The sequence below is a fragment of the Microtus pennsylvanicus genome, chromosome 1 (assembly GCF_037038515.1).
Source record: "Microtus pennsylvanicus isolate mMicPen1 chromosome 1, mMicPen1.hap1, whole genome shotgun sequence".
In the NCBI taxonomy this organism is placed as follows: Eukaryota; Metazoa; Chordata; class Mammalia; order Rodentia; family Cricetidae; genus Microtus; species Microtus pennsylvanicus.
The window spans coordinates 156,819,701-156,847,419 of record NC_134579.1 but is presented as its reverse complement, the minus strand read 5'-3'; the positions used below and the strand labels follow the sequence as shown (position 1 = coordinate 156,847,419).

Below are 27,719 nucleotides of genomic sequence, written 5' to 3'. Positions count from 1 at the left end.
TCCCCCTCCCTACTTGGCTTTGCATCCTCTTATTTCCTTTTTTAAAAAATAATTTATTTAAATTTATTTTATGTGCATTGGTGTGCAGGTATCATATCTTCTGGAACTGGAGTTACAGACAGTTGTGAGTTGGCATATGGGCGCTGGAAATTGAAAGAAAGTCCTCTGGAAGAACAGCCAATGCTCTTAACTGCTCAGCTATCTCTCCAGCCACCTCTTATTTCTTTTTTTAAAAGCCCATCCAATAAATACAATAAATCACATACTCTGTGATATGTGGCCTTCCAGTGGAGCATGGTTGATCTTCCAGAGATCAAACCTTAAAAAAAGACACTCCTACAATCTTCCAATTGCCAATATCTCCTCAGTTAGGCATGGTACTTCATGCTCACCTCTTCTTTCCATACTGAGATTTGGTTTGGCTTTAGCTTGCACGGGCATCATTCACACTGTCATAAACCCTGTAGCTTTGTTTGTGCAACTGCCCTGTGGTGCCTAGAAAACACTATTTCCTTGTAGCCAGCTGCCACCTCTGACTCTTACAATCTTTTTGTTCCCTAACACAGTCTCTGTTTCACAATGATCCCCTGAACCTTGAGAGGATTGCGTGTGATATACATTTTCCATTTGGGATTGAGCATTCATTAGTCTCTTGTTTTCTACATCTTAATCAACTGCGGATCTCTGTAGTCCTTATTATCTCCAGGAAAATGAATCTTCTCTGATGAGAGCTGAGAGATGCACTACTCTATGTGTAGAATGATACTCACTACTAGTTGGTTGACACTATGTCTAGTTAGAATAGCAGTCGAAGGTTCTCCTCTAGGGCCTATAACCTCTCTAGTCAGAGGCTCATGGCTCTGATCATGGTGGCAGATATGGGTTTTGATTTTTGTAGTGGGCTTTAAATCCAATAAAAATGGTGCTGGTTAATCTCGTGATGTTTATGCCAGTATTGTACCAATGGATATGACTTGTCAGGATGGTTGTTATTTGAGCTCTCAGTGCTCACCAATGGATAAGCCTGCTGATTCCTTTCTAGTGGCATGCATAGCACCTCCTAGCACTATATAGCTGTTATGCAGATCTAATAAAAACAGCTTGTCCCTGGCTTCAAAGCAAACCCATTGATCACTGAAACTGACTGCAGATCTACAATAATCTCTCAATAATCCCACAATAATCACTGCAGTAGAAAGCATCTTCAACAAATGGTGCTGGCTAACCTTGATAGCCACATGTAGAGGAAAATAGCCGATTCCTTATTCTCACTCTGCACGAAACTCAGCTCCCAATGGGTTAAGGACTGCAACATGAGATGTGAATCTGATACAGGAAAAAGCAAGGAATACACTTGAACTCGTTGGCATAGGAAAAACTTTTAAAATAGAACCTTAAAGTACAGGTGTTGAGATCACCAATAAATAAATCGGACCCAATGTCACTAAAAAACTTTTATACAACAAAGAACATAAACACTTAGGTACAGAGGCAGTCTACAGAATGGAAAGAAATCGTTATCAACTGGGCATCTGACAGCAGATTAGTATCTAAAACATACAAAGAGCTAAAAATCAAATAAGTAAAATAAAAATAAAAAAGCTAAACATCAAGAAAGCAAACAACCCAATTTAAAGACAGATTTCTCAAAGGAGGAATTACTAATGGTTATAAAACATTGAAATGAAAATCCTTATCTAGCAGGAAACTATTTTTAGGTTTCATCTTACTCAAGTCAGAGTGGTCCAGATCAAAAGAACTCAAATGACAACAAACCCAGCTGTGTGGTGGGGGGCTGCTGGTGGGATGGTGGTGTGTGCTGGGTGGCACTTATTCACTGTTGCTGACAGTAAAACCTGGAGTACCATTCTGGGTTTATTCATCTTGTAGCAGGTACTTCAGATACCAGATACTGTACAAACTGGGCTAATTTGGTTGTGGCTATACTGAAAGCCATGAGGGAAAACACTGGCCTTATGAGGGCAAGTGACATGATATTTCGATTATTTAAAATATTTCAACACAAGGGATCAGGAAATTGTGCAGTTCAAGGGTTAGGAGTCTTCCCCCTTCTTCCTTCATTTTCTAAAGTAAACATACACACATTAGCCACAGAAGGACACTTAGGAGAATTTGTGGGTTTACATCCTGTGAGGGGATTAGAGGTGGATAGTATTAGTAACAACACTATAGCACTAGCTGTCATTTATAAGTATCTCAGACTAACAAGAAAATGTATGTTCTTTTTGCCTTTTCTCTTTGTTGACTATCTTGGGTTGAGGTGATAAAAGTCCAAAAATCCATCTCAGGTTTTTTCTAATGAGTGTATAGGTCAACAGGGAATGTCTATACAAAGCACACGGGAACTGAAGGCAGATAAAGCTTAACATTGGGGCTCTCTCTTCACACTGCTTGTACGTTGTCTTTAGAAGGTAGAGAGGAGTTGGTGCTCAAGTTGGTGCCTGTTTCACTGGTCTGGGCTGAGTCCTCGCTTAGAGCCCTCTCTAAACTAGCTGGCAGGGAGTGGATTAGTTTCTCTCTGAAGTCCTGGCCCATGAAGACATAGAGTATTGGGTTGAGGCAGCTGTTAAAGAAAGCCAAGGCGCTTGTGACATTCACTGCAACAATGAGGTTTGGAGTCACACCCTTCTGGCCTTCACGGACTCTGATTGTGGCTATTAGGGCCACTATCTGATATGGGCACCAGCAGAGGAAAAAGGCAGCCACAACAAAAGAAAGGACCCGCAGGGGACGGCTGGATTTGATCAGGCCTTGCCTGTGCATTTTAGTGGCTATGAGCCCATAGCAAATGGCTACAATAGACATGGGCGTGCTGAACCCAATGATGAACCTGATGATCCCTCTGACAGTAAGCATGGTGACTTGCACCTTCTTCTTCTCTACAGGGTCTTCGGTCCAGGGGGAGAAGTCAAAAGTACACATTGTTTTCCCTGGTTCAAGTATATTAGGAACTGTGGTCACACGAATGATAACTGGCAAGGTAAGGAGAAAAGCACAAATCCAGGGTACAATGATTACTTTCTTGGCCAGGCTCACGGTTCTGTGGTTCTGAGCCCAGACCGGATGCAGGACACAAATACAGCGGTCTAGTGCTATGAGGGCGATCAGGAAGACACTTCCAAACAGGTTTATGTCGACTATGGTAAATATGAACTTGCACATAAACCAACCAAATGTCCAGTGCCCTCCCATGGCCCTGGAGACAATGAAAAATGGCAAAGTGGAGGTGAAACAGAAGTCCGCAACTGCCAAGTTCAAGTAAGAGATGGTGGTGACTGTGCGTACCATGCGGAAGCCGGTCACCCAGATCACGAGCCCGTTGCCCAGCACGCCAAGGACAAAGGTCACTGCAAACATCAAATATGAGAAGACATTCAGAGCACTATGACCTGCAGATACTGACTGGGTCCTTGCAGACATAGTCATGGGGTTCCCTGAAGACATATTCATGAGAAGAGAGATGTTGGAGTCCATCTTGTTCACACCTAGAACATTAAGAAACAGGGATATTTGTTTGTTTGCTTATTTATTTATTTAACTTTTTCTTTACTACTTGAGACAGAGTCTCAGTACACTCCTTTTCTAGCCTAGAACTCTCTCTATAGACAAAAGTGTATGCAATCTCACAGAAATCTGCCTGCCGAGATGAAGGGCGTTTACCACCATGCCTGGCTTTAGTTTTCTTTTCATTTACTATGAGTGAATGTTTTCTTCGTATGCATTCGTGCATATGTGCTCACCTATGTGGTACCCTGAGGTTGATGGCAGACATCTTCCTCTACCACTCTTCCTCGTTATTCATTGAGACAGGTCCCTCAGTTTAACCCAGCACTCAGAGCAATGGCTAACCTTGGTAGGCAGATTACTCTGGGGATTGGCTCTCTCCACTTTCTGAGACTGGAATTTATGTAAACTACTATGCCCAGATGACATTTACATGTTTTTTTGGGATCCAAACTCTGGCCTTCACATTTGTATGTAAGCACTTTAACTACTGAGCCATCTCTTCAGTACCGATTTTTGAAAATGCCAAGAAAGGCAGTTTTCCTTGCCTTTATTGTACTGAATTTATTTTCCCTCTGAGCCCCTCACAACCAAGCTAGAGTAAGCTTCCACTGCCTGACATGCTTACCCATGTTGTTAACCTCTCTTTTTTGTTTGCTTGTTTTTGTTTTTCAAGATAGGATTTCTTTGTGTAGCCTTGGTTGTCTTAGAACCAGCTCTGTAAACCAGGATGGCCTCCAACTCACAAAGATCCACCTGCCTCTATCTCCCAGGTGCTGGGATTAAAGACATGTGCCACCACTGCCTGGCTGTTGTTAACCTCTTACCAGATAGGGGAAGGTAGTGCCTATGTTTCCACAATTGCTAATATGCCTCCTGCTCCAAGGCAACTACTTGGATGATGTAGATCCTTAACTTACAAGGGGTGGGGGGGGACACCCTCAAAACTGGATGAAAAGCATGTAAATAAAATTTGTGTTCAACACTTCCGTACAAGATCAAGCCAACAGGATGGGTCAATATTCCAGCAGGCAGTTCTTACTGGACTGTTAAAAGCAGAAAAAGAGGACATGGTGGCAGAGGGGTGTGTGCTGGGTGGTGTGTAAGGGCAAGAGTGTGAAGGTGATTGTATATGCAGCTGTTGAAGAATAAATAAAAGATATGGTTAAAAAACTTGTGTTCAAGCACGAGTTGTACATACATTTTATAACCGTGTTTCTCGTTATAGCTAGAATATAAAGACAACCTGCCCTAGTTTGCCTTCCAACAACAATTTGTGAAGAAAAGGGTTTGTTTCAGTAAATATTTTATACTCCATAATGAAGATAAGTCAGGCAGTAGCTGAAACAGAGGCCATGGAGGAGTACTGTCTTTTGGCTTGATCTTGTGGATTGTTCAGCACGCTTTCTTGTATAAAAGAGGACCATCCGCTCAAGGGTAGCACCACACACAGTAAGCTGAGTCCTCCTACATCAATTTTTTTTTGAGACAGGGTTTCTCTGTGTAGCTTCAGTGCCTGTCCTGGAACTAGCTTTTGTAGACCAGGCTGGCCTCGAAATCACAGAGATCCAACTGCCTCTGCCTCTCATGTGCTGGGATTAAAGGCGTGTGCTACCACTGCCTGGCTACATCAAATTTTTAAAGATTTATTTATTATGTATTGAGTGTTATGCCTGCATGTATGCCTGCATGCCAGAAGAGGGCACTAGATCTCATTATAAATGGTTGTGAACCACCGCGTGGATGCTGGGAATTGAACTCAGGACCTCTGGAATAACAACCAGTACTCTTAACCTCTGAGCCATCTCTCCAGCCTTCCTATATCAATTCAAGAAAATGACACACAACTGGTTACAGGCCTATCTGATTGAGGCAATTGCTCAGTGGGAAGAGCATTACTAAGTTTGAGGCCTGTATTTTATACGATATACAATGAGATTCTCTCAAAAAGCAAACCAACATAATGAAGAACTAGCACATGGTATGACAGATATGCTTTAAAGGTATAACACAAAAGAATCCAGACATGAAATGTCATATGATACATTATTCAGATTATAACAAATATCTAGAATGGTTAAGTATACAAGAAGCAGCATGTTAGTGGATACAGAGACCTGATGGAGGGTGTGAGAAGACTTATTGCTCAAAGGATATGGAATTTGTTTTTTTCTGAGTGATGCAATAATTCTAGAATTAGATAGGGGAATGGCTGCAAAACATTTTAAATGCACTTAATGACATTTAATTTTCAAGTGGTAAAATTTAAACTGGGTGTGGTGGGGATGTACACTTGTCACCTCAGTTCTTGGGAGACCAGGGCAGAAAGATCTTGACTCTGTGGCTAGTAAGGGCTACATAGTGAGTTTACGACCAGACTGAAAGGCATGGCAAGACCTTGTCTCAGGAAACAAACAATAAGGGACTGAAGAAATTGCTCGGTCAGTAAAGGGCTTGCCACAAAAGTATGAGAATGTCAGTGTGGATGCCCAGCGTACATGTAAAACTGGTAAGGTGGCATTTGCCTGTCTAAAATTCTCAGTGGTGGAGTAGCACAGACAGAAGCCTCCTTAGGGAAGCCAGTCAAACTGGGTGTGTGACCCCCAGGTCCAATGAGACACCTTGTCTCAAAAACTGAGGCTTGTGGCTTTTTCATGCAAGCAGCAACAACAACAACAAAAATACATGGACTTTTGTTACATGCATTTTACCAAAATAAAGAAAATATGGTGTATGGACATCAAGGAACTGGCAGAAGACAGCTTCAGTGACCCAGAAAGACAGTCACAAACCCATCACTCTGTAAAAGCACTTCATTATACACCTACCTTCTTTCTTCTTAGGGCTTCAGTAGAGAGACACCTCTCTTCTGCTTAGAGGAGATATTTACATGAGTATTGGCTTCTGGTGACATCTCTGAAATTGTCTCTTTTATAGTATTTCTTTTATATTTGAAAGTATAATATAATTTCATTATTTTCCCCCTTCCTTTTTCTCCTTCCAAACCATCTGTCCCATATGCTCTCCCACCCTTCCCTGCTCTTTTTCAATTGCATGAAAAACATTAATTGTTGTTATAGCATACCCACACACCCACACACAAACACACATAGTGTTAAATAGAACCTGCTCAATCTGTGTGTTGTTACTTGCATATATGTTTCCAAGGGAAATCATTTGATATTGGATAACCAATTAAAATTAGCTTTTAAAAATCAATTTAAAAATTATTTTCTAATTAGGTATATGTGAATATCAGTGTGTGAATATGTGCATGAGTGCAGATGCCCGAAAAGGCCAGAAATGATGGTTCCCAGTTGCTACCTGCCTGACTTAAGTGCTCAGAATTGGACTCAGGTCCTCTTCAAGAGCAGCAAGCACTCTTAACCACTGAGTTGTCTTTCTAGCCACTTCTCTAAGGTTACCCTTGGAGGAAGGAAATGATGTTCTCTCTGTATGTGAGATCTCAAGATGCTCTAGGGTGGGAAAGGACAAGAGAAAAATTAGACTTCCAATATGTGGTAGGTATGAAACTTTACTGGATTAAGTATGCAAAGAATTGCTCATGTCAAAAATGACTCCCTAATATTAGCTGTAGACTTCCTTAAATGGGGGCAAGGGGTAAAATAAGTTAATAGCCTTGGATGTGAGTCAGTGATTGACAAGTAGAATTTACTGAATAATGACAGGTGTGTGTGTGTGTGTGTGTGTGTGTGCATGTGATCATGCATGCAGAGGTCAGAGGTCAATGTCTGATGTCTTCCTTGATTACTCTTTACCTTATGTTTTTGAGACCAAGTCTCTCACTAAACTTAGAGCTACACTGATTGGCCAGTGCGTTCCAGGTATCTGACCCTCTCCTCTCCTGTCTCCTATTGCTGAAGTTGAAGGCCTACACTCCTGCACTTGGCCTTTAAGTGGGTGCTGGTGGTCTGAAGGTAGGTCCTCATTGACTCCTCTGAGTGAGCAATCTCTTCAGCCAGAAGTTCTACTCTTTTTTTTTATCATTTACATTTGTGAAAATGAAAAAAAAAACAGACCTGAAACATAAAATTAGCGACTTATAGTCACTCAGTCTCTCAGTCTGAAATTTCAGCAAATGCCCTTTTCTGACCCTGCTCTGGCACACCACCTTTTTTGGAACTGGAGCTGACTACCATAGTATCAAGTCCAATTTGAGAAGGGAAAGAGCAACAGTGACCCTCAGGATTGAAAGTCTATGGAGGAAGGAGCTTGTGATGCCTCATTAATAATGTTTACAGTTCTTGACTACATGCTGAGGTGATAATTTGATTAGATAAGTTTATATAGTTGGTGAACAAATAGTGGATTAAAATTAATCCCTTCGCATCTCCTCTGTTTTCCTCCTTCCTTCATTTCTCTCTCTCCCTTCCCCTCCTCCTGTTTCACCTAAGTTCTTTTGTATCCCTAATTGACCTGGAACTTTCTGTACATAATAGACTGGCCTTGAATTTATAACGGTCCTATGTCTCTGCTTCCAAAGTGGTAGGGTTACAGATGTGTGCTATCAAGCCCAGAGAGCTCTCATTTTTCTTCCACTCTCCTCACCCTCCTTTTCTTCATCTGTTTTGGTTTTGTATTTTGAGAATGGTTTCATGAATTCCAAATGTATAGACTTAAACTTCTGGTCCTCATTCTTCTACCTCCCAAATTCTGGGATCGTTGGTATGCACAATCTTCAATTTTTGTGATGCTGGGTTTTGAGTGCAGGGCTTATATGCTAGACACACTCTCTTCCTGCTGAGCTACAACCCCAGTCCTGCAATTTTCTTTATTTCTTTAAAGCACCCACAGGAGAGCCTACAGTCACACTTATAGCTCACATTATTATTGAATCTCAATGGTTGACTCTTTGAGAAACAATTTGGAAGTCTCTCCTCTTTACCCACATTCCACCAACTACAAACCATCAAATTGGGCTGAGTGCTGTTTGTTCTCAAGAATCTCTGAGGCAACCATAAAGAGGATTACAAAATTAACAAGAAAGATTTTGCAGTGACAGGTCAGAACAAGCAAGAGCAGAAGAACAATGAGAAATGGCCCCACCTACGGTTGGCGAGAGAAGAATGTGGTTTGGAATGAATAGGAATGTTGTTAGCCAATGTTTAGGGAAGCCTTTAAACCTGCCAATCACTGTACCACCTTCTACAGAACCTGATAAAGCCCAACTTGACTGAATAGGAAAACAACTAAAATTAGTAGTTCCGGAGGAGGCAGAGGCAAATTTTGCAACAGAATCCATGAAGCATGTGGGGCCTCTCTTCTTGCAGGCTCATCACTGCTCTCATATATGCTCCTTTCTGTGAACTTCCTATGACTTATAAGAACAATTTTGTTCTTTCTGTCTTGTGGTTAAAGCTTTGAGCCTTTTCTCCACTGACCCAAACACAGACCATGCTTCTCTTCATCCTCCAGCAAAGCCACTGTCCTCCACACTCCTGAAGGACCTTCTGTGGCCCCACATCTGTGACCAGAAGACCAGTTTTCTAGCTTCAGACCTTCCCTCTGTTCATTCCTAAAATCCTTCACAACTTACTTTTCTCTAGGAGTGCTATCCCTCACTAGTGCACATTCAGCACTTTTTCTTGATTCCTCCCAATAAATGAGCACATCAATATGCTCTAGAACACAGCATCTTTAATATAAGTTATCATTCACTTTTATGTCACCTTTTGTATCTCAACCATGGCTTTGACTTTCTTTTGCAGCAAAACATCTGAAAGAGTGATATATATTCCTGCATTTACCTCTTTATCTTATATTTCACTACAATTGAAATTACTTATTCCTTTTCTTTTATCTTTTTAGACAGGCCCTCACGTAGTCCAGGCTGACCTTGAACTTAACTATAAAAGCCAAAGATAACCTTAGATTTCTGCTTCTCTTGCATCTGCAACTCCAATATTTAGATGGCATGAGTGTGCCACTGTGTCTGATTTATGTGATAGTAGAGAGAAACCTCAGGGCTTGTTAGGCAAGCACTCTGTCTACGAAACTGCATCCCCATCCCTCTATTACACAGACCAAACTCTACTCTGCCACCAAGTTGTGCAGACCCTCAGGCAAAGTTTTCTCACCTGTACTTTCCAACAGCTTTGGGCCTTCTTCCAGACAGCTCTAAGTCTGATCTCCTAGAGACAGTGAGCTGTCTCCAATGGCCCAACAGAAAATATACAAAGGAATGGGGGAGGGGTAACAGAACAGAAATGAATTGGGAAACAGGAAACAGGAAACCAGAGCTTCCTCTGATTTGCATTGACCATAAGATCATACCCAAATTACATTTTTGTCTCAAAAGCATTTGGTGACTGGACTGGATCCTTCTTAGACGCTCAAGAGCCAGAAACCTTTTCTCTACTTCCTCAATGGTGGGATATAGATGGTCCAACCTTCCCTATATCAAAGGTGAAGGGATCTGGGTGTTCAGAAACCTCCTCAGCAGTGGGAAAGAGGAGGAGGCTACGGGAAAGTGAAAGACAGAGATAGAGGGAGAGAAATAGAAATGAATGACCCAGAGAAAAGAAGATTAATGTGAATAATTCAGACAGTCAGAGATACCCACACATTCTACACTTAACCACAGTCGCCAAGATCAGTCCCATAAGAGCCTACACTTCTACCAAGTCACCTTGATCATTCATAACAGACACCCTTTAGAAAGTTTCCAAGGTAGAAAGGTATTGACTTTTTCTGGAAGGGTATCACCCCAGGCAGGACACCAGGGACAAAGAAACGTAAAGAACATGCCAGGTTCAACTTGGCCTCACTGGCAATACTTACAAAAGTATACATGTGTGAGTATTTACTTTAGGGACCAGGATGGCTCAAAGGCTGTTGTATCACCAAAAGCCCACCATTCCTGGGTGACAGTGAAGAAACATAGCCAACCTGGAGCTCTCTGCAGCAGAACTTAAAGGCAACTCTTCAGGTTGGTGACTCTCTCACAGGCAGGCTGGTTAGTCTCCAGGCAACTTTGCATCCTCTCTTCTCCCAAGCATTTGTTTACTGCTTTCTTAATCTTGTAGAGGGTCCTATATATTTTGTAAGTTTCTGCCTGCCTAGGGGGAAATGTGTTAAATGCCTAGAACCTCAAGCATCCTCTCTCCAGGGTGGAATAGCTCAGTAGGAAAAATATTGGAGCATGCACGTGAAGTTATACAAAGACAAGAGGAACTCACAAGGAATTGAGTGGTAAAGGATATGGGACCCAGTCATGACAAGTTCAACAGAGGCCTGGGTCTCAGTAATTTACCCTAAGGTAATACCTAGTTCCAAGAAAGACTACAAACTGAGATTACTCAGGCACCACGCAGGAACAGACCCTCCAAAGGAAGTTCCTAATGTTCCAACCATTGTAGATAGGGTCACTGGCCAGCACACACCCATCACTTTTCACCAGTGCACCCCTAGACAAATGTCAGCCAATCAGGGGTCCTGGACTTTAGAAATCCCTCACTCCAACCTTTGCTACTACCAATTCCCAATGCTAAGTGAGCTTGAGGCTCTCTGATCACTCCAATAGGTTGGACACACAGAGAGTCTGAGTTTGCAAACTTATGTAAAAATAAAGGCTCTTTGCTTTTACATACAGGACTCTGTCTCCTAGGTGGTTTGGGAGGAGGGGGAGCTCCTTGATCTGGGCATTACAAAGGACATTACTTTACATAATGAAGAACCCAAATCCCAAGAGAAAACAAGAAAGGGGATAAGTAGAGAGCAACTGTTGAACAGACCGTGAGGTCATTTGAAGCCAAATGGTTTGATGGGAGTCCCCAACAGCTCTTTCAGAGCCCACCACATCTCTTCCTGAAGCACAGGGTGGCTTTGCTCTTTGCTGCTCAATAGCCTGCGATTACCACACAGCACCTGTGAGATTGCAGAGGCATGCGTGTATGCAGTAGAGTTTAGAGGGTGAAGAAAAGCAGGAAAGTCCCAGGGTGGACTTCTTCTTTGTGTGACCGCACTTGCACAATATAGGTAAAGCCAAAGGAAGTGGCCCTGGGCTGTGGTGGATTGGAGGAATGCCTGTTTGAGATACCAATTCTCCTGTCAGAAAACAGACTACTGGCAATTCCCTTTGGGAACTGTGAAAGTTCTCAGAACCTGGGCTGGGTTGGTCACTAGTTGGGTGACCATTTAACCAGAGCTGAGTATTTTCTATTAAGGGTGAGAAAGTCAATATTTAATACCTGGTAGGCTTCAGGGTCCTCAGCTCAGCTTTATGGCATGAATACACAGATAATATGCCAACAGTACATCATTTAAAAACACAGCAATTGGATTTCACATCACTTCACATGCCATATTTTATTCTTTAGGCAAAAAAAAAACAAAAAACCAAAAACCCCACAAATGAACTGACAGGAAAACTATTCCTGGCCTGCAGGCTGTACAAAAACTAGTGTTAGTGGGCCTAGAGAAGAGAGCTAAATGGTCAATAGCACTTGATGTTCTTACAGATCACAACAACTGAACAGGTGGGGACTGAATGTGACCATGATTTAAGAGGCTCAGTCACCTAACCTGTGACTTCAGAGTCATAATAGTGACAAAATTAATTTTTACTTCAGTACATGTACCACAGGTTCCAGTGTAATAAATATTATCCGCATCTTAGAAACCATTCTTATCTTCTGAGTAGACATTTCTGTCACAGCTCCCTCTACGCACAGTCTGCAGCTCAGACTTTGCTCTTGAACTGTAGGCACACCTTAGGATCACTTGTCCCTTCAGACCCACCTCTAGAATTTCCTCTCATCAACTTTTTGCTTAATCCTGTCTTCTCTCCTAAACTGGGGTCTTCATTCTCAAGTTAACGTCCAAACTCCCACTCCATTCAGAATGTGAATGTTCAGAGTTAGGGCGTTTAAAGAACTAATTAAAAATAAATGAAGTCATAAGGGTGGGACCCTAATCCAATATAAGTGGTGACCTTTTGATAGGAGAGAAACACCAGGGCTGTATAAGTTTATAGAGATGTCTATAGAAGGACACAGATGGCCATCTGAAAGCCAAAGAGAAGCCCCAGGACCATCATCATGATCTGGACCACCAGCATCCCTAAGTATGACAAAATGAGTTGCTGTGCTTTAAAGATGCCCAGTGTGTGATGCTTTGTAATGACAACCTTAGAAAACTAACCCATGCCGCTTTAGTTCAGGGATTCCTACTTTTTTCTTTTTTTAAATAAATATTTATTGCAAATACAGTGTTCTGCTTGCATGTATACATTCAGGCCAGAAGAGGGCACTGGATCTCATTACAGATGGTTGTGAGCCACCATGTGGTTGCTGGGAATTGAACTCAGGACCTCTGGAAGAGCAGCCAGTGCTCTTAACCTCGGAGCCATCTCTCCAGCCCCCAGGGATTCCTACCTTTAAGGTGACCTCAAATCTACTCAATTCCTACAGTGTATTAAAGAAGATGGCCACAGACTGGAGGTGTAGATCAGTTAGCAGGGTGATTGCCTAGCCTGCCAGAAGTCCCGTATAAACTGGGTGTGATAGTGCATGTCTGTAATTCCAGTACTCAGGAGGTGGAGAAAGGAGGATATGGAGTTTAGATGTATACTTGGTGTGTTTAAAGATATCTTATGATATATGAGAACCTGTTTTCAAAATGTAGGCATAAGAGAGGCGGGTGGGGACATGGAGAGAGATAGAGACAGAGGCAGAGATGTAGTGGTAATATAGAAAGAACATGACCAAGACACTGTTTTTGACATTTTTCTCACTATGGTTGTGGTGATTTGTGGAGGCGTGACCCTGGGAGGTACCTCTGCTCTTGTGGGGAGGGGTGCAGCAGGTGGGATACAGACAGCCATGTGGAGAGAGCTTGTATAGAGTTTATTTAGTGGATATTGGAAAGGGTATAAGGGTAACAGGGTTATGGAAGAATGACAGAAAGAGAGAAAGGGAGGGAGAGGAAAGAAGGGGGAAGGGAGATGCAGAAGCTGCTCTTCAGAAGAAGAATGGAGAAAGAGAGACAGAGAGACAGACACACACACACACACAAAAAGAGAGAGAGAGAGAGAGAGAGAGAGAGAGAGAGAGAGAGAGAGAGAGAGAGAGAGAGAGAGAGAGAGAATAAGATGGAGAGGAGGCCTGAGATTAGCTTGCCTTAGCTGGAAGGAAGAGGGGCAATTGGGGGTGGGCAGAGTTTGTCTCTTAATGGGACAGGGTACCCAGGTGACAAGACAGGCCAGCAGATTTATAATTACAGCAATGGTAGTGTCTATGTCCTTTCTTGATACTTCTGAGTCAGGAAAATAACTGAATTGGTGGGTCCCCTAGTTAGTGTCCACAGAAAACTGAATAATTTTTGGGTGTGGAAAGAAACCCATACACATGCTGTTTTAATAGGCAGTGGGGCAAAACTGCGTCATCTCAGTCTTCATGTATGTAATGCCTGCACCCAAAGAGACAAGAGGAGATGTCTGGTCTCCCTAGATCTGGCGATATATGCAGTTGTGAGTTGTTTGATGTGGGCACAAATGAAACTGGGTCCCCTGGAAGAACAGAGTGCTCTTAGCCACTGAGACATCTATCCAGCTACTCTTCTTTTTGCTTTAAAAGCAGATTTATTTATGTTTAATATATGAGGTTTTTTTTTGCCTGCTTGTATGACTGTGCATCGTGTTTGTGTCTGGTCCCTGCAGAAACCAGAAGAAGACCTTGAATCCCATGGAACTGGAGTGACAGATGGTGTGAGTCAGATGGGGATGACAGCAATCCAACTTGGGTCCTTTTTAAGAACATTCAGTGTTCTGAGTCTCAGAGCCATCCGTTGGTCCTTCCCCCTTTTCTTAAAGAATGAGGGGTCTCGAGGGATGTTTCAGTAGTTAAGAACAAGTACAGCCCCTGTGGAGGACCTGACTTTGGTGAGGACCAAAGCTCACATCAGGCTGTTCACAATTGTCTGTAATTTCAGTTCAGGGGATGTAAAGAACCAGAGCTCTGAGACTGACAGGATTAACCTCTCATGTGTTCCACAGATCGTTGGTGTGAGGATATTTACACTTCTGTATTTCCAATAACTTCACTTTGGCTAGAGAGAGGGCTTAGCAGTTAGAGCACTGGCATCTCTTCCAGAGACTCGGATTCATTTCCCAGCAACTGCCTTTAACTCCAGTTCCGAGGAATCCAATGCTCTCTCTGGCCTCTGAGGACTCCAGAAATGTGTGAGTTGGGTGCACAAACACACATACAGGCAAAACCTCCGCACACATACAATAGGATGAAATAAAGTGACTCATATGGCATCACATTTGCATAGCTTCTGAAAATATTAAGAAACCTTGGATTTCTGCCACCAGACTGGTTCCAGCTTTCTTGTTCCTCTCTGTGATTTCTTAAGTCTCTTATGAGAGCCAAATGTAAGGGCTAAGACACCAGCTCCAGCTCCTAGGGTCTCAAAGGTGAAGTGCTTCTCAGGAGTGAAGGAGGGGGTAGATGATTTCTATAGTAACTTCACACACAATCTGAGGGGCATGCCCTTTATTTCACATGCTCTTTATTGTTCTGTTTCTACTCTAATGATCCTGTCCTACCTCTAATTTCTCCATGTTTCTTCTTTTAGCCTTTTCTCTAATCCTAAAAACTTCCTCTCCTACAAGAGCCTTGAAGCGATAAGGAGCTGAGCCACTTACCATGGCAACACAAAGGTCTAAGTCCATAGGAGTAAAACCTTGATCAGACAGGGTAGGGGCACAGTGCCCAATGACAACTTTGAGACACAGATCCATTGTTAGTAGACCGGCAAGTGAAGAACTGGCATGCTTTTGCTAAGTAACCTTGGTTGGGACACCTGTGACTCTGACCTTGTGTAAGCTGTAAAGTTTTCCTTTAGTTGAGTTGAGCTTGTTCTGAGATGAAAATGAACTGATAGTGTATAGTCAGCAAGTCAGGCTTTTAGGTGTCTGTAGTCCTTGTTGGACAACTGATCTAGTTATGAAATATGTCCCAGTATATATTCTATTTATCAAAACTATATAGCTGATTCCACCTTGTCCCCAAGCCCCCCTTTTCATCTGCGAGGGCCTTGGATCCCCCTACACAGCCTGCAGGGAGAGTTTCTGCTTCTGGGCCTTCTTTCTACCATCCAACCCTGCTCCCCAAGCCTGCCTTTTTGTTGGAAACCTGCAAGAGATCCTGCACCCATGCTGAGGGAATCCAGAGAGGTGAGTAAGTGGACACACGGCTGGACAGTCCCAGGGGACTGAATCCAGGCCCCCTCCAATTCCCTAAGCATTTCTGGCCCTTCAGTGGGGTGAGTTCCCTGCTGCTGGCCTTCTTTACCCATTCCACCCTGCCCCCATGCCTGCCTTTTTATCTGCTAGGTCCTTGGATCCTCCAACACAGCCTGCTTCAGGGTGGAGGGGATCTGAGAACCTGCTCCAGTGCTGAAGGGACCTAAGAGAGGGCAGACCAAGAAAATTTCAAAGTATATAGTCAGCCACAGCAAAGATTGGACCAAGACACCAAGACTTTGCTGGCCTCATCTGAAGGAAGAGATGAGCAGGCACTACTGCAAGAATTCCTCCAACATCCTGAAAAGCAACATTGGGAACACCAGAATCCAGCAAACATGCAACAGGAAGACTTGAACATCCTAACCCAGAAGAGGTAGAAGGAATCAACTTTAAACGTAACCTTATGAAAATTATGGAGACCTTAAAACAGGAAGTGAAAAACTCCCTTAACGAAATGAAAGAGAAGACAAATTGCATAAGAAAGCCACGGTTTTCAGAATCAGCTGTAATTGTGTTATGACCTGCAATTGCTTGTAGTAATGCTCCTGACAGTTGCTTCAGTTACACCATAGGAACCCAGGAATTAGCCATAGCAAGAGGACTTCAGCTGGTGGTAAGTCATACTCCATCAACTGAACACTTACTTTTTGAATGTCTGTTATATAATGGACACTTTCTAAAATCCTGTGCAGAGATGTTCAGTATAACATTTACTTTCAATAGGTAACTTCAGAGTTCATGGTTTAGAATATGCTGAGGATGAATGCGATTGTAGTTATAGGGAGAAGGCTTGGTCTGTACGTATGTGCCTTATAAGCTTGCAGACCTGAGCTGAACTCACGTTTAAAACGTCAAGTTGAGGCAGTCTGATTTTTTGGGCGGTTATATATTCAGCCACTGAGATATAAAGGCAACTAAGAATATGCTCTGTGCATCATTTGTTATCTTAAAGCACAAGAAAAATATTACTTAGGAAGGAAAAAGGTGTCTAAGTGATACTGTGCTTTGGGAGATATTAGCATAAGAACTGAAAATGATTCGTTGGATTTGATAAATCTGGAGTCCACATCCTTGATGAGGCCAGTTTGGTGCCGTGACAGGGACACGGATCAATATGCAGTGAGTTAATTAGAAGTGGGGAGGTAAGGACATATAAAAAATATTTATAGGTTTTAAAGTTGAGCTATAAATTCTTTTCAGGGGAAGAAATCTCTTCAATGAAACAGAGCTTATCTGTTTTTTCTTTCTCCTTTCTGCTTCTCTCCTCCACTCTCAACTGAATGAAATGCCTCTCATATGCTAACCAAATGCTGTACTGATGAATCCTGAACCTTACTGGGGATACTACACAAGTGCTCCACCACTAAGTGACACTGCCAAGTCCATCACTACTGGGGGGGGGTTCTAGGCAGATTCTAGCTACAACCTCAGCATTGTGTTTCCTTTTCCAAAGTTTTTAAAAGTGTATATGGGTATTTTCCATTAATGTGTGTCCATGAGTCATTCACTTTCTTGGTGCACGAGAAGGCCAGAAGAGACCACTGAATCTCCTGGAACTGAAGTTATAGATGGTTATATACATGGTTATATACATTGAAGTATACATGATAATTTTGGGAACTGAACTCAGATCCACTGAAGGAGCAGGCAATGCTTTTAATTGTTGAGTGACCACCCCAGCCCCCTTCTTTTTACTTTTTATTGTGGGCCATAATTCCAGTAAATTGCTGAACTGGAACTTGTCCTATAGCTGAGGCAGGCCTTGAATAGGCAATTTTTTAAAAAAAGATTTATTTATTTATTTATTATGTATATCGTGTTCTGTCTGTATGTATGCCTGCATGCCAGAAGAGGGCACTAGATCTCATTATAGATGGTTGAGAGCTACCTTGTTGTTGCTGGGAATTGAACTCAGAACTTCTGAAAGAATAGATAGTGCTTTTAACCTCTCTCCATCTCCTGAACTAACTCTCCAGCCCAAATAGGCAATTCTTATCTCAGCCTCCCAAAACAGTTGGGATTACTGGTGTGAAAGATAAGGATTGCCTAGGAATGATTTATTCTCGAAGGGAAGTGACATGACAACATTCACGTGTCAATGAGAATGATCTGCTGGAAAGTATATCCTTGTGTCTTGTCTTGATTAGGAAGAAAAGAGAAGAAAAAAAACTCAGGAGTCTAAGACTGCAATTTCTGGGTGCAAGACAGATCCCGAGCCAGTGTGTGTGTGTGTGTGTGTGTGTGTGTGTGTAGAGGCTATTTGAAGTGAATGACAACTCTTTCCCCCCAGGAACTTGTATATGTGGTAGCTTGGAAAGATAGCTGATGGTACAGTGAGAACGCCTTGGTTAATTGGTATCATTTAAAAAAAGAGAATGTGGCTTTGAAATGGCAGAGGAGATGATTTAGCTTGAGGAGAAATCAAAGGGACAGAATAATCAGTTTAGTTTGTATGGGTTTCTATCTGTGTTCATGTATGTGCATTGGTGTACATGTGAGGAGGTCAGTGATCAACATTAGACAGCAGACTCAGTTACTCTTTATCTTTCTTACTTTTTTGAGGTAAAGACTCTCCTTGAGGCTGTAACTTAATAATGGACTAGGTAGTCTGGCCAGGAAGCTCCACAGATCCTCCTCTCTCCACCCTTTCCCACTGATGGAGTCATAGATATGCCACCATATCTGCTTTTTATGTGGATGCTGGAGATCGAAACTCAGGTTCTTATTATATGGCAAATACTTTTTAGTGAGCCATCTCCCCTGTCCTGAGTACTCACTTCATAGATAAAAAATGAGCATGATAAATAATAGAGAGAATTGGCAAAAAAGTTCTATTTCTACAAAGTCCCTTCTTGTTCAGAGCCATGGTTTCATCTGTTAAAGAATGGTGATGTGTATCCTAAGATAAGGCTGTTATAAAGAGATGATCTTTTGCACCTCCGTCTTTCCATCGGTCCTTCCTTGTTGTGTAACATTTCTTATATCAATGATTTGAAGATTGTGGAATGCATCACATATTGTAAGTGGCTTGTAGGAAACTTACAAAGCGGCGGGGAACTGGTACAGTGAGAACATAGTGTAGAATGTGGTTAAAAGCAGGGCTGGGCTCAAAAGATGGCCCTATCTCTTTCTAACTAGAAGGTTAAATAATGAATGTTACTGGTCTAAATCTTAACTCATCTAACTGTTCAATAGTTATTCTCATTATAAATCATATTCAGTACATACAGTATCTCAGAGTACACATGCTTTACATCATTTCCTTCTGTAATCTGCAAGAGCTAAGATGAGTTGTAAAGTCTTTTTTTGTTTGTTTGTTTATTGAGACAGGGTTTCTCTGTGTAGCTTTGGAGCTTGTCCTGGAACTTGCTCTGTAGACCAGGCAGGCCTTGAATTTGACATCCGCGTGCCTCTGCCTACCGAGTTCTGGGATTAAAGGCATACACCACCACCACACAGTAAGCTGTAAAGTCTTAATGAACTTGTTCCAATGTAGACAGTGTCCAAAGAACTAGTTAGGATTGTCACAGCCATGCTCTTCTCTGTGTAGCTGTCTCTTGAACTCAAAATACAGTCAAGGATGACACTAAATTCCTGATCCTCATGCCTACACCTCTAGGTTGTTGGTATTAAAGATTTATACCACCATACTCAGTTCTGTGCAGTGCTGGAGATCAATCCCAGAAACAAGAACTTGCTAGTCAGGTATTTTCCCATCTGAGGCACATCCTCAGCAACAGAAACATGTTTGTCTCTGAATGGGAACTTCTATAATGCATAGTCAACAAATGACTCCTAAAACACAGTATAGAGAAGTATATAGTATGGTGAAGACAGGGTTAAATTAACATTTATTAAAGACTCACTTGGTCCAACCTGGAAAATTTCTGTCTTTATTCTCATTCTATCCTCACTTGGAAAAATTATTCTACACTATAAAGCCATTCCTGATCACCAGATGAAGAAACTAAGGCTCAAAGAAATGACATTCACAGAAACAGAGATATGATTAGCAAACAGACTCATTAGGACTAAGGAGATTGCTTAGTGGGTAAAATGCTCACAACAACATGAGGATCCGAACTTGGATCCCAAGTACTTACATAAAAAAAAAAAACAAAACCCAGGCACAACATCACCCATCTGTAACCCCAGTTCTAGGGAGGCAGAGATAGCAGGAGATTTGGAGTTCACTAGCTAACAAGCCACCCAATCAGTAAGCCCCGGGTTCAGTGCAAGACCATATCTCAGAAAATAAAGTGGAGGATCAATTGATGGAGACAGCAGATATTTGCCTCTGGTATCCACATGCACAGAAACAGGCATATGGATGTACACAGGTGCACCTATGTGGATTGCACATAGAAAATATAAAAGAAATAAATAAAATATAGTTATCTGATTGTAGAGTCCAGGAAAATTTATATTGCACCAGTGTTTTCCATTGCGGGTGGTTTTGTCTGCCAGAGGATGTTTGACATCTATAGATACTTTTGATTATTATAGCTGGGCGAGGTTTGCTACTGAAATCCAGTAGACGAGGTCAAAGAGCTGCTACACATCCTCTGATGTACAGGATTCCACCACACCCAACCACAATTAAGTAGTGGCAGATGTCCACGGTACCAGGGTTGAGAAATCCTGAATCCCGTTACACAATGTCCTGCATAGGACTTTAGGGAGAGTGACAAGCGAGGAAATGAAAATAAGGAAGTGTAATACGAAACCAAGGAGGGGAAATCACTATCATATCACATGTGAGGCTTGTCAGCTCTTGTGGCAGGTCCTGTCAAATTAAGCTCACCACTAAGGCAAATTTGGGAGCTCTGGAATTAATTGTGGTTCTAATGCTTATTGCTGTTAACACAAACAAAGACAGGAAAAAAAAACCATACCAAAATCTTTTGATATGACTTTGACCTGATGAAAGAGGGATGTTGCTGTCTCTCGATATTATTATGAGAATAAGAGGTGAGAAACTTCTGGCTCTGTGTTGTGTAAGTTTTCCCAAGGAAACAAGACACATGCCTACCATTCTGGTGGACCCATGGCAGACCAAAGTAATGGTTACCTCAAAGTGCAATTTGGTGAATCGACAATTTTTATTGGGTTTACTAACAAGCGTATGGGTAAGAAGTTAAAGGAGAAGGGATGACTCAGACGTAGTGTTCTGTGACCAAAAAGCCCAGCTCAAACAAGGGTGAAGGAAGACTCATGAAGTTGTATTCCTGCAACATTCTGCATGACTTACAGACAACTTGACAGGTCAGGTAGCAATGCTGGTCAAAGTCTATCCCAATAGATGTTTCCTGTTCCCATGACCACGGAGAGAAGCAATTCTTTAAGTTTCAACTCTCCAAGACGAGTAAAATTTCTTTACTTTCTGAAACCCAGGAAGCTGCCTTCTGCCTCCTGATGGAAGTGTTTGAGTTGGAAGGAAATGTCTGCATAAAACTGTTGCAGCACACATCTGTAATTTCAGCATGCTGGAAGTTGAAGCAGAAGGGTTAGGAATATGAGGTCAGTTAGCTTGGCTACATAGCCAGACCCTATCTTAACCAACCATGTATCCAAGTAACCAACCAATCAACCAAAGAAGAGCTCAATATTATTGTTTCTTTTTAAAGATAGATGGATAAGTCTACAATTTTTATGGTTGTACAAAATTACCCTAGGTTTTGTGCAAATACATATTAAGGCAGGATTTAAAAATAAGTGAGATGTTTCTTCCTACATTTTTATTTAATTATACTGCTGGGGATTGAATCTAAAGTTTCTTGTACACTATAAATTTCCCCCTACCAGTGAACTGCATCCCGAGCTCCTCACTGGGGAAATTTTAGGCAGGTAAAGGCTTTACCATTAAGCTATGCTCCCATCCCCTCACAAGAGGGTCTAGACCAGCTCTCCATTACTGACACAACATCCACAGGCCAATAAATAAGTTTCAACAGATAACCTGTAGGCAGATTTTGTGGCCCACATGCCATAGCATAAGAAAATATTCCAAGTTTCCTGAACCTGGCTGTGGGTCTGAGACTTCTTGGTTGATGGCTATAGACATGATCTGACCCTAAATCAGGAAACACAGTAAAAGGAAATCTTGTTTTTAGGAGGCTAGAAAAGCAATCACAGAGGCCCCCTGAGGACTTACTACCATTGTGTTATCATCGAGAATTGTGTCCTGTGAAGCAGTGAAGATTCGAGATAGTCTCTAGACTGATCAGGATTTAGATTTGAAAGTAGATAGAGGGATAACTTCCATGAAGAAAACTGTGGTTTGCTTAGCAGAGAACAGCAAGTGATTAGATGCTGGAGGAGGGCACATTTAGCAATATCTGTCACATTTGGAATGACAGAGGAAGGACTCAGGGTCAGACACAGCTAGGCTAAAATCTGTCCTTTCACTATTTGTATAGATTTCAGGTATCATATTTTCTCTTAACATCATTCTAATCTTACAAAGATAAGAAATAATGAACCCTTTAGAATTCTTATATAGGTTATATAGATAAATCTAAATTCCGTAACAATTACACAATACATGGTTTTTAAGGAGAGGCCCACAAACTCCACCAAATCTCATTCGGACTCACCCTCTATCCCACACAGCATGAAGCTGTGCAGTCATGCACACTCTTAGTATAACAATGAGTGAGAAACTTCAAAGCAAGAAAGAGCAATGAAGGGCACTAGTTTGAAGGTAGAGATGTTATCCACTCCTCACTAACTTCCTCCCTTTGTAGAATCACAAGGTAGAATACATTACCAAGCAGTGGTAGCAGTCATTCAATCTCCACTTCAACAATGGGCTAAAGCCAATGCCTTAGGTTAACAGAAACAATAGGCAAACACTAGGTCAAGGATCCTCACAATGAAGAGAAGCAGAAACTTGAAAACTGTCTAAATCTGGGGTGAAAGAAGGCAGTGAGTTTGGAAGGTGGAGGAGATCTTGGCACCATTAGTCAAGCCCTGGTGTAATCATATTTTGAACTCAAGACCATGTAAGTAAGAAGCTAGATGTGAAGAAAACTGCTTCTGTAATGGTAGCTGTGTCTGGAATGCCCCTTTATGTTTAAGCATCCCTTACACTGCAGTTAAGGTCTTTCTACTATATAAGAATCCAAGACAATGAGAAGCATTACCAGCTACCTTACTTACACATTAGCAAAGGGTATAAATGTGACCTCAGTTTTGTTATGATATTCACTGGACTGTGTTTTCACCTCCCATTTTTTGTAAAATTGTAAGTGTATCATAGTAATCAAAAGTAGCATCTGGACCACCACAAATTTGAATAAAGGGTTATCTTATTTCCATCTGTATACCTCCTGTTTCATAAATCTTTGAAAAAAATTGTCTTTGAAATCCACAATGCAGAGCCCAGTGGGCTGCTACTCATTCTTTGGTTCAGCCAACTCTAAAATCTCTTATCTGTCTATCTGTCTGTTTCTATCTTTCTCTGTGTCTGTCTCTTCTTTGTGTCTGTCTGTCTTTCAGTCTGTGTCTTTTTCTCTCTCTGGAGTGTACAGGTCTTTGTTAAAAAACTTTTTGATTATACTTTTGGCAACTCACCTTAATTGTTTCTTTTATGAATACAAGAACGGAGGGAAGGCCTTCACCAAGGTATTGTCTACTGAGTCCACTGCTTTGCTCGGAGTGCTAAACTCCTATTACCCATGTTTTGCTATCTCTTTACCTCCTCTGTTCAGTGTTGCTGCTAGAGCATGGGAGTTTATTATTATTTTTTAGTCAGTCTGAAGATCATCAATAGTTTTAGGAATGTGGAAAATGTGGAGAACTATGCCATCTCAGAAGGCATCCAGTAGAGTGCTAGTTTTACAGTATTACTGGTAAAATCGATCTCCTGTGGTGGGAGGTGGTGTGGATTCTGAATAGGGGTGATGTAAGATGGAACTACATCTGAGAAATGGCTGTTGTTGAAATTTTTCAGGTGCAGACAGAATGGAAGCCAACTACTCCCTCCCTCTGAATGGATCAGAAGTGGTGGTCTATGATTCTATCACATCCAGAGTTCTGTGGATCCTCTCAATGGTGGTCCTCTCCATCACTTTTTTCCTCGGATTGCTGGGCAATGGGCTTGTGATCTGGGTAGCTGGATTTCGGATGGCACACACGGTCACCACTATCTGTTATCTGAACCTGGCTTTGGCTGACTTCTCTTTCACGGCTACTCTACCATTCCTTATCACCTCAATGGCCATGAAAGAAAAATGGCCTTTTGGTTGGTTCATGTGTAAATTAGTTCACATTGTGGTGGACATAAACCTATTTGGAAGTGTCTTCCTGATTGCTCTCATTGCCTTGGATCGCTGTATTTGTGTCCTACATCCAGTCTGGGCTCAGAATCACCGCACTGTGAGCCTGGCTAGGAAGGTAATCATCGGACCCTGGATTCTTGCCCTCATCCTCACATTGCCCATTTTCCTCTTCTTGACTACGGTTAGAATTCCAGGAGGGCATGTGTACTGTACATTCAGCTTTGCATCCTGGGGTGACACTGAAATGGAACGGGTGAATGCAGCTATCACTATGCTAACAGTTAGAGGAATCATCAGGTTCATTATTGGCTTCAGCATGCCCATGTCCATCGTTGCCATCTGCTATGGACTCATCGCTGCCAAGATCCACAGAAGAGCCCTCGTTAATTCCAGCCGTCCTTTACGCGTCCTTACTGCAGTTGTGGCTTCCTTCTTTATCTGTTGGTTTCCCTTTCAACTGGTGGCCCTTTTAGGCACAGTCTGGCTCAAAGAGTCACTTTTTAGTGGTGGTTATAAAATTCTTGACATGTTGGTTCACCCAACCAGCTCATTGGCCTTCTTCAATAGCTGTCTCAACCCGATGCTCTATGTTTTCGTGGGCCAGGACTTTAGAGAAAGACTGATTCATTCCCTGCCTTCCAGTCTGGAGAGAGCCCTGAGTGAGGACACTGCCGAGATCAGTGGTACAGGCACCAATTCTGCTTCAGCTTCTGAAGCCATCGAGATAAAGGCAATATGAGGAAAGGACTGGGGGATGCTTTTTGTTCCACGCCATTTCACTTTTATCTCACCTTATATTGTGCTCTAGAGCGTTATTATTCTGGAAAAATATTTCTGTATCCCTTGAATTGGGGGAAAGGAATAAATATCAAAGCGAATATTGCTGTTCTTTTGGGGTTTTTCAATTTAGTATATATCCTTGGGTAGGACTAAGGTGGCAAAACATTACAAGAGAGAAAAATAGTAATGCATGCATATTTGCAAAGATTAGATAAGATAGTAGATGTCAAAATCAAAATTATACTATTTCAGAGGTTGAAGAGATAACCCAGGAGTTAAGAGAAATTTCTACTCTAGCAGTAGAACTTTAGTTCCTAGTACCTACATCACTTGACTTACAGCTGTTGATATCTCTAGGGAATTTAATGACATTTATAAGCATTTATACTCATATGTACTTACCTTTACACAAACACAAATAATTAAAAGTAAAATCCTTAAACATTATTTTATTATTAACAGGTAAAGTTTTGCTGGGCTTTGTGGTGTATGCCTATAATATCAGCATTTGGGATGCTGAGGCAGGAGAGAATAGTTCAAGACCAGTTCCCAAAACAGTTATGTGGTTTACAGGGAAACAGGTGCCACTGGAAAAAGGTACATTAAGTGAATTAATTAGACACCGAAAGACATTATATATCGTCTCTCCTTTGTGGTTCTTAGATTTTATATAGAAACACAAAATTATACATGTGTGTGTGTTGAAGTAAACCTGTCTTGGGAGACAAAGGAGAATAATAGGAGTGAAGATAAGGTTTGAAGGGGGAATATAGGAAATAGTAGCACATGTAGAAAATGTTAAATCCCAAAACCAACAAAACAATAACATAGACAAGATAAAGGAAGAAAGAAAGAAGAGGTGGTGGAAAATATTCAGACCTGTCTCCACCCCTTTGATTTACTTAGATACCATACACATCACTTAGAAAATTGCCACTAGCGATGATCCTCTTGGTCAAACATCTTGGAGAGTCAGTTGCTCCCCCTTGCATTGTTGGCAGTTTACAGCCTGCATGGAGTGGGGGAGAGTAGGAAATAGAATTCTTATCTGCATATCCAGTTCTTCCATAACATCTGGCCACTCTTCAGGTGACCTGGGGAAGGTGCTAGAATACAGAGTCTGGAGAAGACTTGAACATGCACTCTGTGTATGTAGTTATGAAGAAGCCCTGCAGGGTAAGGCTTTATAGGTGAGGTTGGCTGAGGAAAGAGTGACTGTACTCCTGCGAGGAAGCCATCACCTCTGATCTGTGAGGAAGCTCAATACACCCATTGGTTCTCCAAAGTTATCTTTTTCTGAGTCTTGCCCTGAGATGTTCAGAGAAGGGTAGACCTGAAGAGATTTGGGGAGCTGAAGAGAAGAGAAAGAAATTGCTTATGTTCCCACCAGCAAGAAATTTAGCAACAGAGTCTGAGAGGTGAGACTCTCCAACATTCCTTAACTCGTAAGAGATACTGTATGTCAGGGGAGCTGAACTGCTGTAGTAAAAAACTTAAAAAAAATCTCAAAAATATAAGATAGTTAGGTTGTTTTCTTGATAATGAAGAAGGGTTAATGAGAAAAAATTAAAGAATTTTGTTTTAATCAGTGCATATATATATATTGATTAAATTCATTGGACAATTTCACCCACAACTCCTTCTATTGCCCTGCATGTCCCTTCCCCACATTTTTTTTGAGGTCATAATACAATTACGTCGTTTTCCCCCTTCCGTTTCCTCTTTCCAAACCTTCCCATATACTCCTCCTTGCACGTTTTCAAGTTCATGACCTCTTTGTTTTCTTCACTATTTGTTGTTAAATACATATAGGCTGTATTCATTTATTTGCTATTATAAGCATGGGTAAGACCACGGAGCTCTTTGAGCATATGACCACGAGCAGAATAGCTGTGTATAAATGTTTTAAAAAGAAAGATAAATTAAACTCCAGTCCCTTTTCCTTCATTTTGTCTGGATTCAGGGTATTTTAGTAAAGGGAACCCATTTATGTAGAAACAGAAGTTCTCCAAATTTGAATTTTCTAATAGAGAAGTCAAAGACACACATGACAAAAGCCCCTGGGATGGGTGGCTTTCAGAGTCCTTCAATTTGTCTCACACAAGATGCAAAGCAGCTTACCAAACACAGTGCGCCATCTTGTGGCTTTCCAGACACAAAGCAAGGAAACAAGTCAGCTTTACAGCTTAGTTCTGTTACCTTAGAACTGCTTCTTTTCCTCTTAGCGCCCCCTGCTGAATTCCTAAATGCAGCTGGACAAGGAACTATGATCTTTAAAGCTAGGAATCTCCTTTTATTTCAGAATGTATCTCTCAGCTCTGATTGGGGAATCTGGGGATGGCATCTCATTTCACGCATCCCCAGGACTACCGTGGTTTTGTGTTAATGAAAGCCTGTGAGTCAACATCTTGGCCAGCTGCTTTGCTTCCCCCCACACCCCAAGTTCTCCTCTCTGTCCCGCAGCCCCACATTCCATCAAAATGATGGGTTCTCCGCAATCACCAGGACGATCGCTCTCTCTCTCTCTCTCTCTCTCTCTCTCTCTCTCTCTCTCTCTCTCTCTCTCTCTCTCTCTCCCTCCCTCCCTCCCTCCCTCCCTCCCTCCCTCCCTCCCTGGTTTTCATGACAGGGTTTCTCTGTGTAGCCCTGGCTGTCCTGGAACTTGCTCTGTAGATCAGGTGGCCTCAAAGTCACAGAGATCCATCTGCTTCTGCCTCCTGAGTACTGGGATTAAAGATGCGTGCCACCACTGCCCGGCACCTACCAGCCCATGTTATGGAGACATTTTCTTGACTAAGCTTTCTTCTTCCCAGATGATTATAACTTTCTTCAAGTCAACATAAAAACTATTTAACACTGTT

General features: G+C 41.9%; 2 protein-coding genes across 4 annotated transcripts in view; one reads left to right on the top strand and one right to left on the bottom strand.

Moving 5' to 3' along the window:
• Window positions 1-24,972, top strand: part of LOC142832993 (formyl peptide receptor 2-like) — a 53,278-nt gene extending 28,306 nt beyond the window's left edge. Inside the window, exons 5-6 of one of the 2 annotated variants that reach the window (XM_075943929.1) lie at window positions 2,907-3,001; window positions 23,751-24,972. In XM_075943929.1, coding sequence (XP_075800044.1) covers window positions 23,762-24,817 — 1,056 coding nt within the window. In that variant the 5' untranslated portion in view covers window positions 2,907-3,001; window positions 23,751-23,761 and the 3' untranslated portion in view covers window positions 24,818-24,972. Of the gene's footprint in view, window positions 1-2,906; window positions 3,002-15,921; window positions 16,410-23,750 lie in introns of those variants that run through there. The other variant, XM_075943938.1, reaches the window with a different exon arrangement.
• On the bottom strand, window positions 1,400-9,703 carry Fpr1 (formyl peptide receptor 1). 2 transcript variants are annotated; one of them, XM_075943903.1, is made up of 3 exons: window positions 9,624-9,703; window positions 6,354-6,394; window positions 1,400-3,506 (listed from the first exon to the last, which is right to left on the bottom strand). In XM_075943903.1, the coding sequence occupies exon 3, from the start codon at window positions 3,493-3,495 to the stop codon at window positions 2,404-2,406; it is 1,092 nt and encodes a 363-aa protein (XP_075800018.1). In that variant the 5' UTR covers window positions 3,496-3,506; window positions 6,354-6,394; window positions 9,624-9,703; the 3' UTR covers window positions 1,400-2,403. The 2 variants fall into 2 exon arrangements, with proteins under 2 accessions (XP_075800018.1, XP_075800028.1); XM_075943913.1 differs by lacking the exon at window positions 6,354-6,394 and having other exon boundaries at window positions 9,624-9,698.
• Window positions 24,973-27,719: the final 2,747 nt, after the last annotated feature.